The sequence below is a fragment of the Strigops habroptila genome, chromosome 8 (genome assembly GCF_004027225.2).
Source record: "Strigops habroptila isolate Jane chromosome 8, bStrHab1.2.pri, whole genome shotgun sequence".
Taxonomy (NCBI): domain Eukaryota; kingdom Metazoa; phylum Chordata; class Aves; order Psittaciformes; family Psittacidae; genus Strigops; species Strigops habroptila.
Genome location: NC_044284.2, coordinates 5,960,590 through 5,973,833, shown reverse-complemented (window position 1 = coordinate 5,973,833; position 13,244 = coordinate 5,960,590). Strand labels below are relative to the sequence as shown.

At 37.3% G+C, this 13,244-nt stretch overlaps 1 protein-coding gene and 1 long non-coding RNA gene across 3 annotated transcripts in view; one reads left to right on the top strand and one right to left on the bottom strand.

Moving 5' to 3' along the window:
• LOC115611633 overlaps nt 1–6,886 on the bottom strand; it is a 40,327-nt gene extending 33,441 nt beyond the window's left edge. The window contains exons 1-2 of the long non-coding RNA XR_003992653.1: nt 6,810–6,886; nt 326–461 (exon numbers count right to left, since the gene is read on the bottom strand). This is a non-coding gene — a long non-coding RNA (uncharacterized LOC115611633). The remainder of the gene's footprint in view (nt 1–325; nt 462–6,809) is intronic.
• CLSTN2 (calsyntenin 2) overlaps nt 1–10,384 on the top strand; it is a 200,232-nt gene extending 189,848 nt beyond the window's left edge. The window contains exons 15-17 of one of the 2 annotated variants that reach the window (XM_030494868.1): nt 558–742; nt 1,251–1,420; nt 3,995–10,384. In XM_030494868.1, the coding sequence (XP_030350728.1) occupies nt 558–742; nt 1,251–1,420; nt 3,995–4,046 (407 nt within the window). In that variant the 3' untranslated portion in view covers nt 4,047–10,384. Of the gene's footprint in view, nt 1–557; nt 743–1,250 lie in introns of both variants that reach the window. The other variant, XM_030494869.1, reaches the window with a different exon arrangement.
• The last annotated feature ends 2,860 nt before the right edge of the window (nt 10,385–13,244 follow it).

Genomic DNA, 13,244 nt, shown 5'->3' with positions numbered 1-13,244 from the left:
AATGTCTTGAATCCTCATGAGTCTTACAAGAAAGTATTTCCCACAAGCAAATAGAGTGGCAATGTGTTGTTTTATTTCTTGGGCATTGAGATTTAAATCAAAGTACAAGTGTTTGAAACCTTTGAAAATACAAGCTTTGAGATAGACTTTTTGTCACAAGTGAGGTTAACATCTCAGCTTTCATCAGAAGGGGGCAACATGCAGGTGAAATAACTGACCCTTACTGCAGAAACACTTGTTCTGAAACTAAATCATTCTGCACTGATTAACTACTTGTCCTTCTGTAATAAAGTAGCTTGAAAAAACAAATGATAGGCATACTCACTTTTTAGTTATGATTTATAATCTGTAAACACCATTCGAGTATGTTCTGCCTTAGTAGATGGCACTTGTCAACACTTTCTGTAGTTCCAGGCACATGACAGGTGCTTATGCTGATTCTCAATCCAAAGGAAGAGGTACTGAGGGGAAAAAATAAATAGACAATGTATTTAGTGTTTTGTAGGCAATTTTTTCCACAAATATAAGCCCATTCCCTTTTCCATCTTTTGTTCCAGTTGTTCCAAGTGTGGCTACTATCGTTATAATAATCTGTGTGAGCATACTCATTTTCATCATAACCTTGGGCGTCTATCGAATTCGGACAGCTCATCAGCACAGCTCTGCAGACAATGAAGGAAGTAAAGAAAATGAAATGGATTGGGATGATTCTGCTCTGACTATTACTGTCAACCCCATGGAGGTACATAACTAAGACATATTATTACATCATGATACTACCATGATAACATATAACTGAAAAGTTCATGTGTGTTGTCATATATAATTAAGATGATAGTGAAGAATCCTTGGCTACAACACCACTACTTCCTCTCCATCCATACTTGCATCCTAGGTGCTCAAGATCATATCATTACTTACTTTTTAACTTTTTAATGTAAGCATTAATCACTAAAAGAGGGAGAATGATCAGCAGTTTAAAGAAACATTGAAGAGTTACATTTTGGCAGCTTGACCAACAAAGGTATTGCTTATCAACATTCCATTCCTGTTAGAGTAGTTTTTAAATATTTGCTACTGAATTCTATCATATTTGATGCCTAATAGTCACATAATGATGGAAGGCAGATGTTCCAAGCATGTTACCATTTCTAAATGTGGAATAAATGCTCACATTCTCACAGCCGCTGGCTAGCAAGAAGGCACTTTTCTTCTACTGCGTCTCTTTCATTTCTCTAACTGTACTGTAGAAATATGAAAAGCCTCACCAGACAGAAGAGGAAAGCGATGAAGAAGACATAGAAGATGAAGACGACGACACAAGCAGTGCTGAATCTGATGAAAGTGAAGAGGAGGAGGAAGATGAGGAGGAGGAAGAGGAAGTGATTGTCCAGAAGGGAGATAAACAGAAGGTCACCAGGCAAGAGCAGTTGGAGTGGGATGATTCAACACTCCCGTACTAACAGCCCTCCAGCCACCTTGCTCTTTTGTAACAACCAATACAATGATTTTTTCAGTCTGTTAATTGACAGGATTTTAACTTCTGCTTGCCTATAACTGTTTTGCCTAAAATGATCTTGTTGTAGTTAATTGGTAATTATAGAACTGACCCTTTTCTTACAAAGCCTGGAGAAAACATGGTACAAACATACTGGCATCACCAGTAATAAAGTAATCTAGATCTGTTAGCAAGCGTAGTTCTCAATTTCCTGTTTCTATATTGCAGATACGTGACGAAAGTCCTGTCACTCGATCCATAGAGGTTTTTATCTTTCCTATTTTTTTTCATACAGGAGAGATTTCAGCTTGTTTATGAAGAATTACTTGTGTGGGTCCAAATATTAGTTGCCACTTGACTTCACACTCTGTAAAATACAATCCACGTTCAGACAGGGGGGAGAGTCTTAGTGCTACAGGTGACAGAGACTGTATTCCATTTGTCATCTCATCCTGCTTGCTTGGATGTTAGCTGTCTTCTACACGGGAAGATCTAGGACTTGACAAGGGATGCACGTGCACCTGTGTAGAAGTGGACAGTGTATTTTTCAGGCATGCTGTCAGAACCCTCAGCACAGGGATTTCCTCAACCTACCCATATTACAGAGAGTTTAAAAAAAAAACAGCAACAAGAAGGGGCTGCTGAAGGTTACTGACAAAAATCATTGTGTCAACAGACTGAGTAATGTCATCTTATGCAAACTGTAAATTCTAATGGGATTGATTTATTGAAAACCTGTAGAGCTGCTCATTAGTTATGGATTGAGGAATTTGCAGCAAATCAATGCTTTAAACTGTCTGTCTTGTAAAATCATTAGCTTGCTGCAGCATCTTACTGAAGTAGTGGAAAATTAGTGACCCCATTATTCCATAGCTGTGTATGGCTGGGATTTAAACAATGATTTTACATGAGGAAAATGTTCCCTTTTGATTAGTGAATGCCAGCTGGAATTCATGTCTGACTGTATTCTATAACACATTATGTCCTATTTCTTCTCTACCCTTACCCATTTATGAGTGGCACAAGAGACAGTGTCAGCATATACAGCATACACAACTGTCAGCTCTCTTTTGCACTCATAATTCTCCCTTATTTCTTCTTCCTAAAGCCATTAATGTTGAGAAAAGGTTTTGTAAAGTAGAACAAGAACAAATAAAACCTACCTGGAACCAAAAGAAAGAAGTGAAAACAAAACCTGAAATCTTAAGAGGTCGAGAGAGTATTTTACTTTGTTATGGTAACACAGCATATTTTTCTTAAACACTGTTTAAAAAGGAATTAAAAAAAAAAATAGAAACAAAGCTAGTACAATGTGTTGTTAAGTCTGTGTGGTGTGGGTTTTGTCCCCTTAATTATCTTTGTATCTTCAAATGCTCTGCATATCAAACAATACAGCTAGGATAACTGCTCTGATGCATAAAAACCAAAATGGCATGGAAGTGAATGCTGTCGGGTGGCTTGTCTGGTTTGGTTTTTTTCTAGGTACTTCCTTTTCTTTATAATTTCATCACTGATTTTTGCTTTTACTTTTGTAATTTGCTGTTTAAAATTAGCTGCTTCCTCTCTCCTCGAGAAAGCAGCAGTCAGCCTTGCCACAACAGGACCTTCCCGAGCACCCATCATCAGTGGTAGTTAATATTGCAGAGAGTAACTTGAACAATCTTGAGGCTAGCCCCCTCCCTTAGTACTGAATTATTAGCAGCTTCTGTACGTCTTGGAATATAGAGAATATATTGTGGGTTTAGGCCTTTTAATTCCAGCTTCTGTGTCTGATAGTTGCAGGAAAGGATTGACAGCAACTAGACCTTGTTGTTCAATAAGTAGAAAGTAAATGAAAATAATTCTAAATTAATTTTTAAATTAAAGAGTTCTTATGTTCTTTTTGTTGTGCCAACATGATTGTAAATACTGGCACTATAGAAGTGTTGTTATGATGTGAGCAGTCCTGTTTTATTTTTATTCTGGTCTCACATATATTCAACTTACAAGACCATTTGCAGAATCATTCCCACATAAACAAACACAGTTTATCTGCAGGTGTGAAAATAGTAAATTTGGCCATGTTTCAGTTTAATAAAAAACTAATTTTAAAATTAAAGTGCTAAATAACTTGAACAGAAATTTTATGTTAGATCATTTCCTGGCATCTTAGTATCCGAAATAACTTCCTAGTGTTGATTTTTTGTTAGGGACATGAAGCAGGCTCTTCATGATGCTTGTTAGCTGCACATATCAGCAAAGCTTTCTGCTCAGAAAAAGAGAAATTTAAAATTAAAAGTAGCTACTTAAAAGTCAATTTCAGATTTAAAAATGGACTCTGATTATTTTTACAGTTTCTGTTATTCCTGATTATTTATTATTATCACAGCAAACATTAGGGCAACTTGAAAACAGCATTTTACAACCTTATTGACAGCCTTTAATTCTTTTATATGTTCATGTGTCCATCAGTGTGTTTCTCCATCTAACAGATTTTTATCCTTTTGCTTTGTTCAGGTCTTGCTGGTACATTACACAAGAAGCAAAGTATTTTCTCTACTGTAAATAAACCTACATTTTTAAACCTAAGCAAAGTAATAGAGGCATGTGTATTATCACTAAAATTTGGGTTGCAACAAGATACTGAGCAAACAAAAATGTATCACTGTGCTTATTTTAGATTACTCATTGGAGTGCATAATGCAGCATTTTTCATTTAAATAAACAGAAAAATCCTTTTCACAAAATGTTCTAGTGAGAATGAGAAAATTCTTCACAAAATGAACCTTAGAATTAAAATATTTGTATAGCGGTTGACAGCAGTGGCTTCCTGAGATAAAGCCTACTAGTGGAATAACATAGGAACACTGTTTTCTCCCCTCCATGAATTACTGGTTTTGATCCAAGCTACTTGCTTCAAGGGAAACTAGAAGACATACATAAATATATATATATGAACACATAGGCATGCACATCTTTCTTTTTTCCTCCCTAATCAGAAGCCACAGGTCTCTCCATTCCTCTCTGAAAAAGAAGTGCTTAGAATCATAGAATCATTTAGGTTGGAAAAGACATTTAAATTCCTCAAATCTAACTGTTAACACCCAGCACTGCCACACACACACCACTAACTGATGTCCCTAAGCACCACATCTACACCTCTTAAATACCTCCAGGAATGGTGACTCCACCACTTCCCTGGGTGTGCAGAGAAGGTGTCCATAATACATGGTATGAGCAGTCTGTGACACCTGAGGTCTAAAATGACATCACATCAGTGAATCTCTTTAATTTTTGAAATTCTAATCTAAGGCTGGAAAAAGCTGCGAAACCTACGAATAAAAATTCAAGGTGTGTTGTCTGAATTAATGTAACTGCCAAAGTTGCTTTTTCTGATCAGTTGCTTGCTTCTGTTTCAGTTCTGTCCCCTCCACAGGTATTTCATATTTGCAAGCAAACCTTAAAATGCATAGTTGTTGATATTAATCTCAATATTTACTGCTTTGGCTGACACCAGTTCAAATTAGTAACAGACATGTAGAGTTTCATGACATCTTTAATACTAATTAAAAATAAAATGTCATTATTTGCAGCTAAATTATTTAATACCTTAATACTAATTAAAAATAATTAGTACTAATTTAATACTAATTAAAATAACTTTAATACTAATTAAAAATAAAGCATCGTTATTTGCAGCCATAGGAGTGACAGCCATCCTTGTCCCTCAAAGATCCAGGTGTAGCCAAAAAACACCACCACTCCCATACTTATATTCAAACCATGCAACACTTTGCAATGTAACACAAATACCTTCTACAGCACCCAGAAGCAAACAGTGATCCTGGACAATCGATGTAGACTTATGTCAAATGGTTTTGGGTTTTGGTTGGTTGGTTTTTGTTTTAAAAAGAAAAAAAGCCTAACAGGCAGTGTGGGAAGCATTGTAAATTGAAATGTATTAGGTCCCTTAATGCTGCATGTTTCAGATTTCCAGTGAAGGAGATGAGAGTCTGAGATGAACCAACAAAAGAAAGTGCATCCAGTGATCAGAGTGTTTGCTTTTAGCACTAGGGTGTTTTGTTGCTTGCAGCTCGGGGTTTTTTTTTTTTGGTAGGCTCTCCTGAAATCCAGATTCTGTTTAATTAGGGTGGAAAATAAAGACAGGTTTGAAAGATGAGCACGAAAATTACAGCAGTGTAAAGCACATACCCTCTTAACACACCCAATCTCAAGAAGCATTTCTGTTAAATCTATTAAGAAAGTTACTCCAGTGGTATCTCACGAGGTAATTATATTTCATTACTTTTGTACAGATAACAAGGCACAACCCTGGTACAGGTTGTTTTGGGGGGGTGATTTCTTTGTTGTTGGGTTTTTCTTTTTTTTTTTTCCCTCCCTAAGGAAGACATCATAAAATAAAAACTCACAATGCTTGAACAGAACAAAACTGAAAGGGGAGCAAGGGCATTCATTTCACAAACCTCTATCTAACAAAGGGGTTTAAGATAACAAACACTTCTAACCCACATTATTGCAGCCTAACACACAGGAAATGAACCCAGTATGTTTTATACATTCATATTCCTGGTGACGAAAAGGCAGTTACCAGATCCGGAAGTCTATTTCCCTAGAGGAACTTTGCTGCTTTTTTGAGTAGATATTGACAGTAGCTTGCTAGTTCCAAGTCCCATTTCTCTGCTTGTAAATACGAATAATGACACCGACATCAAAGTACTATGAGACCTGTAGCTGAAAAGCACTGTCCAAGAGCTTGGTCATGTTCTGATTCAGTAATTCTCTCGCAGCTCTACTTACAGCCCTCCATTGTGGAGCACCCTATACACACCCAAAATGAATGACATAATGGTTACAGTCAAGAATTCTGGGCTCTTCTTTCATTAGTTATGGCATATGAAGAAATACAAGTTTGAAATATTACAAACATTTAAAGCAACATTCAGAAAAAGCCCTCATTTCTATTTTCAACTCTTACTCATGGGGAAATTGTGTATTCATCAGCTGTTCAAGCTATAGGGCCATGTACTGTCATTATTTATGCCTATGCTGAAAACAAGCTGAAGAATTACTTTTCCCAGCTAAATATATTGTACAATGAGAGTGCAGCTTTCAGTAGGGTAAGTGCATAAAGCCTGCTCAAAACAAAGAGAAGCTGGCTCCGAATGGGAGACTAAGGATTTACAATCATATTCTATTCGCATGTTTCAGAAACACGGAAGATTTCATGGGAGTAAAAGGCCTTTTTGCTGCCCTATTATTTTTGTATAGAATATGGACGGTTTTGGGTTTTCAGAGGGGTTTATCTTCCTACCTGGATATGAAGTTCTTCCAGGTTCCTTATGCATATTAACCCATGAAGTGATTTGGCTGAAGAGTTCAGGATAACCTAAGGATAAAAGAACAAAAACAAATTGTTAAAATTAGATTCTTTCTATTCCTGCCTCCCCTAAATATATAAACAGACGCAAAAAGACTCGATCAGATAACCCTGACCATGTCTGTGACTACAGTGACATTTCAAACCAGTACAGAAATTGGCAACACATTCTTGTCTACACTCTGCTTAGTGTGCACACACACAGGTGGGAAGGTGGATGGTGGTTTTAACTGGGCATGCGCTTTGGAATGTGGAATGGTTTGACTGCAGTCAGTTCGTTCAGAATATTGAACCATTTTTTAGGGAAGAGAATAAGGCATGAATAGAAAACAAAAAGTTAAGGTCTCCAGCTGATGGGCAAAAAAAAAAAAAACCTGGAATTTAATCTTCTAGAAACAAGAGACATTAGAATCTTGAGTGTCAAACAGTAAGAAAATGGAAATACGCTATCTTCATGTCCAGAACTGACAGCTATCGGAATCAGTGAGGAGGAAAACAAATATAGGATGTTGAAGGATTTGATCATGTAGCTCCTTGTTAGCTCCTCCACAAACTGATCCAAGTAATGTGAGCTACTTCTCAAAAGATGAGGGTTTTTATATTCTGTTGTAAATACTGCACCAACAGAAGCTTGAGTAAATACATAATTGTGGTTAACAGACAGTTCTGTTCAAAGGGTCATCACAACAGGAATGGAATTGTTGCTTTGCAGAGTAATACACACTACAGTTAGGATTCCTAGTAACTGTTTCATTTAAGTTTCAGTTATTTAGAAGTTGCTGCTTGACTCATTAAATCCTAGAACTAAAGATTAAAAGACACAAATAAAAAGTAGTACTGGTAAAATACTATGCTAACGGTGCTGAATTAATTGTTCCCTAGAATATATTTTCTAGTGTTAGGGGTGGGGGTGTTTCAACCTACTTAGATATTTTTAAGCTTCTACTTCTTCCCCTAGGAGGTAATTCTACAGTCTATTTGAAAGCTTTTCCTGATAATGAATTTAAATAATCCTTTTTGTAATTTTTATCTCATTAGTCCCAGTTACATCTTTTGCACCACCCTAAATGATTCCTCTAACGGTGATATATATCCTTTGAATATTTGCAGATAGTTACCAAGTTGGTCATTTATTAGAGCATTTATGAATCCCTCCTCCTTCCAGTTCATTCCTTCAGTCTCACATTTCTGTCTTCGGTCTCACTCTTTCTGTACAATGTCATTAATACACAAACTAAAAACCTGGTATTTCTGTAAGTTAGTAATGGTCACTTCACTCTGTTCACGTGCTCTGTGTTGGTGTGTGTGTGACTGCAGAGGTTGACAAAGGCTAAACAATAAATTCTTATTGAAACTTGATCTTAAAAAATTATTGCTGTAATCTATGGGTAAGTTCTCATATAATGTAAATGTGGCAGTGTCTTTCATGTCAGTATGATTTAACAAAGCCAGCCTATAAACCTTAATAGCCAACCAAACAATAATGCAAAGTAGTAATTTGTTAACATTTAGATTGTCATAATTAGGTTGAAAACAGACATTGTCATTCATGCTTTTAAGTGTCCCTATGCTAAACAGTAACTATTACCAGTACATTCCTTTAGGACAGATTAGTATATGTTGTGCCACCTCAAATCTCGTTGGTATAATGCACCTGCTTTCTAAACCAGTTACTCAAGATTTCTAGCCATATGGTAACTGCTGCAAAGAAATAGAATTGTGCCAACTTTTCCAAGTACTGCCATGCATAACATAATACTGCAAATCTGCAATGCATTTATGGTCTCTGAGTGACACCATGACTATATGGTTAGTTTTCAAGCATGTCTCAAGCAAACCCCAGTTTAAAACAGAGAAAGATGTACAAAGTCAACCCACGTCTTTTATTTGATGTATTTCCTTCTTCTAACCCTACTTTCTGTACCTGAAAGCCAGAACAGAACTAAAATCCTTGTGCTCAAAGTTCCACCGCATCACTAAGACCCAAGTGAAACAAAACCATCATCCTCATTTGCTCTATCTAAAAGGATTGTTGTAAAAGGGAGAGCAGGCACGCTAAGTGTTGACTTAAGGATGCTATATGCTTCCCTCAGCACTTCTCTACCCCTAATAGGTGTCAAACAGCATTGTATAAATAATATTGTAGGGAATGACAAATTGCCATCATTGGTTTTAGGTCACATGAACAGAAGATGACTGCTTTGGCATTGGCTAATACAATGGATAAGAAAAGCTAGCAGAAATAGCATTCTGTTTTCTACAAAACGGTGTCATTATAGCTTCCTGTCACTTCTCTTTTGCCCACCTTTCCAAAACCAGCCACTGCATGAAGACTAACTTAAATCTAGTAGACTATGTAGGGAGATGATGAAGCCATGCAAAGTGAGGTTGTAACACAAAGGGAGAGAAAAAAGAAGAGGAATTCCTGAGCAAGGAACTGTGAAGCATGACTTAAGCTGTGATGAGTAGCAGAGCAGGAATCAGACATTCACCCTGAATATTGTTGGCGTTTGGTGGAAGGGGTTGTTTCTGGTTAGAATTAGCCATATAGTTATGAAATCTGTTAGTGTAGGATTTTGAAGAGCTAAAAAATAATCTCAGCATGTTGAATCTGACAGCTGCACGCTCTAGTTGACTGGGACAGTTCTATTTCATATTTCATCATAGCTTAACAGTAAAAGTGATACTTCATCTATCTGCACAAATCTAGAACTTTTCATACACAGTTCATCATTTCCCTGATTTACTTCCATGTTGGTGCATTAGTTCTTGTTGAGGAGCAGTAACTGCAGTTGGTAGCGTATATTTTGTAGCTCAGGATTTTTTCCTAGCAGTCCAGTCTTGGTATAGTTGTGGCCACTTCTATTGATAATAAAAAAAATACATCAGATGGGATTCGAATAAACATATCATTAAGGAGTTGTGACCCCTTTAGTGTGTCTCAAAACAACAGACACATCAGGAGAGATGCTCATTGTTAAAAATACCTAACGTATATGTCAATCATAAACCACTTCTTGACATGTCATTGCAGATGCTAAATGCATTTATGAAAGTGCTAATCTATACAATTTATGCAGAATGAGAAATTAAATGACCATATGCAATTAAAAAGGTGAATATGAAATGAAAATAATTTATGAACACAGATACAAATCTGCTGGTTTGGTTTTTGTAAAAAAGGAAAACGACCTTTTCTTCAGGAAAATGCTCAGTAAATTTTGACACAGTAAAGTACATATAGTAGGAATAAGTTGTACAAAACCCCTTCCATGGCATAGTGGTGTATTTCGTAATAAGCCATGTCGATTTGCACAGTCATTTATGAACTCAAGATTGTTAATATCCATGTGTTTGCCACCTGATTAAATGCATAATGGAAATAGATCTGTTATTTTAAAATCTGGCCTGTACATCTGTACATGTATAAAACCAGGTTCATTTTTGTGGTCACTATGGCACTTTCTGTGAATTGGCCAATAAATATAATTTTAGAATTTCACATAAAAGGTCATGTTCTGTAATCTTTATTTCACCAGTTATTGGGATGTTCTCATTTCCTGAACAGCGACCCTTAAACATTAACACCTCTGGTGGCAAAGGTTAAATACCTGGTCTCTATCTGTCAGCTCTTACGCTAATTCCTAGGGAGGAACATACCATGTCTCAGTAACATACCAAAGACTCAGTACAGTTTTAAAGCATCTACATAATTTTTCATCCTTCTACTGAGAATATGGAAAGGTAAGCAAGGGAAAGGGAACTTTTGGTAGGCTTCAGACTCACTAGACTCATTAAGGTTGGAAAAGATCCTTAGGATCATCAAGTCCAACTGTTAACCCAGCACTGCCAAGTCCACCGCTAAACCATGCCTCCAAGCGCCACATCTACATGGTCTTTTGAGTTGCTGGCATTTATATTTAATAGCCATCTATTCTCACACTTCATTTTGGTCTGATAAAAGATTAAAAATTATTATACCATATATTACACACATAAATTGTGATATAGTACAAAGGGGAAAACATCATTTTGAGTCATCTGCCTCTGAATTACAGTTGCACATGTGATACATATGATCTTATCACATACAGGAATACACCAGATGCCTTTCTGCCTTCTGCTCTGTCTAGAGCTCCCCTCCTTGTTAGTCCTTAGACTCAACCTAGTTTTTTAACAAGATTTTACACTGATTACCATACATATAGTATCTTATAAGTCACAATACAATAAAACCTTGACGTATATAACTCATTAGCCACACTCAGGTGGTTAAGTACCCAACACCAGCTGTCTAAGATGCAATTCAGCTCTTTCAGATTTTTAGACAAGTCCAACTCCCACTTCAGAAGGCTCAGTGCAAAGCAAAAGCCTAATGTGAACCCCTAAATCACCATCTCCAGCCTTCGCTGGGTTGTGCTGAACAGAACAAGTGCTGTAGGCAACACTTCACTTTGCACTCCTGATTCCAGCAGCGTGGCATCCCACGGCTGGCTGGAGTTTCTGAAAATCTCTCAGGGATATTGTTGCCTGTATCCTACACACAAGGGACAATGAGCCTAGTCCTGTTTTGTCATGGTTACAGAGCAGTGTTACAGGTTTACAGATTTCAAACAGAAGTCCATTCCCTGCATCTCACATGCAGACAGTGGAGCCAATCACTGCAGCCTTAGCAATCTCTTTGAATTCATGAGCCAGCCCTGGTATGCCTCAGGAGCAACACTGGGAAGGCTGAGCACCATACAATTCAGATATGTAGAACTGGGAGAGACCTTATGAAGTGTCTCCTATTCTGGCTGCTTAAGATGAACCTCACCTATCACACACCTGGAACACAGCTTTCTCACCAATTCTAGAAGATCTAGATTAGAAACTATTATTTTTGTTAACAAATTAAAACTGGAAGAGTTTGACATTCTGCAAGACTAAATTACACAATACCTGAACAACAAATGACAAAGATTTTCCTGTTCTGGGTAGTAAGGGCCCTAAAAAGCTGTTAAAAGAAAACTGAAAAAAATTTATTCCCCAACACCACAAAGAACTGGTAAATGCTTTTCTACAAATGTTATTTAAACATAATATGTACAGTATATACTTGGAAAATAGCTTTGCCTATACAATTAAGATAGACATCAAAAATGTCTGAGAGTATGAAGATCAAGTATGTGTAAAATATCATAAAACATTAACATACTTATGTATAAACATGTGCAGTAGCCTAAAGGACCTCTTATTAAACATGACCTTCTCCCAAGTCAAAATATGTAATGACTCATTCAGAGCAAATGAAATATGTATAAACAAATGATACTCACTCTTAGCATCTTATTGAGCTATTCATGCTGCATAACAAAATTAATTTTATATATAAGAGGAGAAATACACATCTGAGTGATTGTTTCCACTTTCGAATTGGCCTTAAATAGCCTATAAAATAACTTACACTTTGTCTTCATGTGCTTGTGTTCAATTTTTGAGTTTACAAAAAGAATATAGCTGTACTATTACAGCATTTAAGCTAAATGCAGTCGCCACATTAGTCTCGGGGGGGTTGCCAGACAGTTTTTCTGGCTTAGGAAAAAAAAACCAACAAAAATCTAACCTATAAACCTCATTTATACTCCATCCTGCCTGAAATGCCTGTTAGCAGTCTGCCTTTGACTACTCGCAGGAACCTTGCAAAGAGCGGTGTGTGGTCAGTCTGCCTCACACTGCAGACATATCATAGAGGAATGACACCAAAGGGATGGGGGGAGCAGCTGATACACGGCAGGCCTGATCTACCATTCAGGGGGACCTCACCAGGCTGGAGAAATGTGCTGACAAAACTTAAGCAATGGCCAAATGTGAAGCCCTACACCTGGGAAAGAAAAACCCCGTGCAACAGTGATGGTTAGGGGCCAAAGGGGTAGAAAGCAGCTTTGTGGACTAAGACTTCGAGGAGGGAAGGTCAGATGGGCAAGGTGCACACAAGTCAGCAGCTGGTGAACACTTCGTACTGGCTGCATCAGTAAGAGCACACTAATGGATCAAGGGAAGTGATTATTCCCTGTATGTGGCATTAGCAAGGCTGTATCCAAGATTTTGTATCCTATTTTGGGTTCCCCAGTACAAGACACTGTGAAACTAGACAATACAGTGGAGGGCCACCAAGATTGTAAGGTGTCACTCCCAGCCTATTTCGCTCCAATTCTGTGATTTATTAGTTTGCAAGTAGCTTGTGATTAGGCTAACCGAGTAAATGGCTCATTCTTTCACTTTAAGGAGTATTGCCCCATGTTTTTTGACATGTACTGTTCCACAATATCATTTTCATTGCTAAGAGCCTACAGGAGGAGTGAGTTTTACAGTAGCCAGAGCTCCATA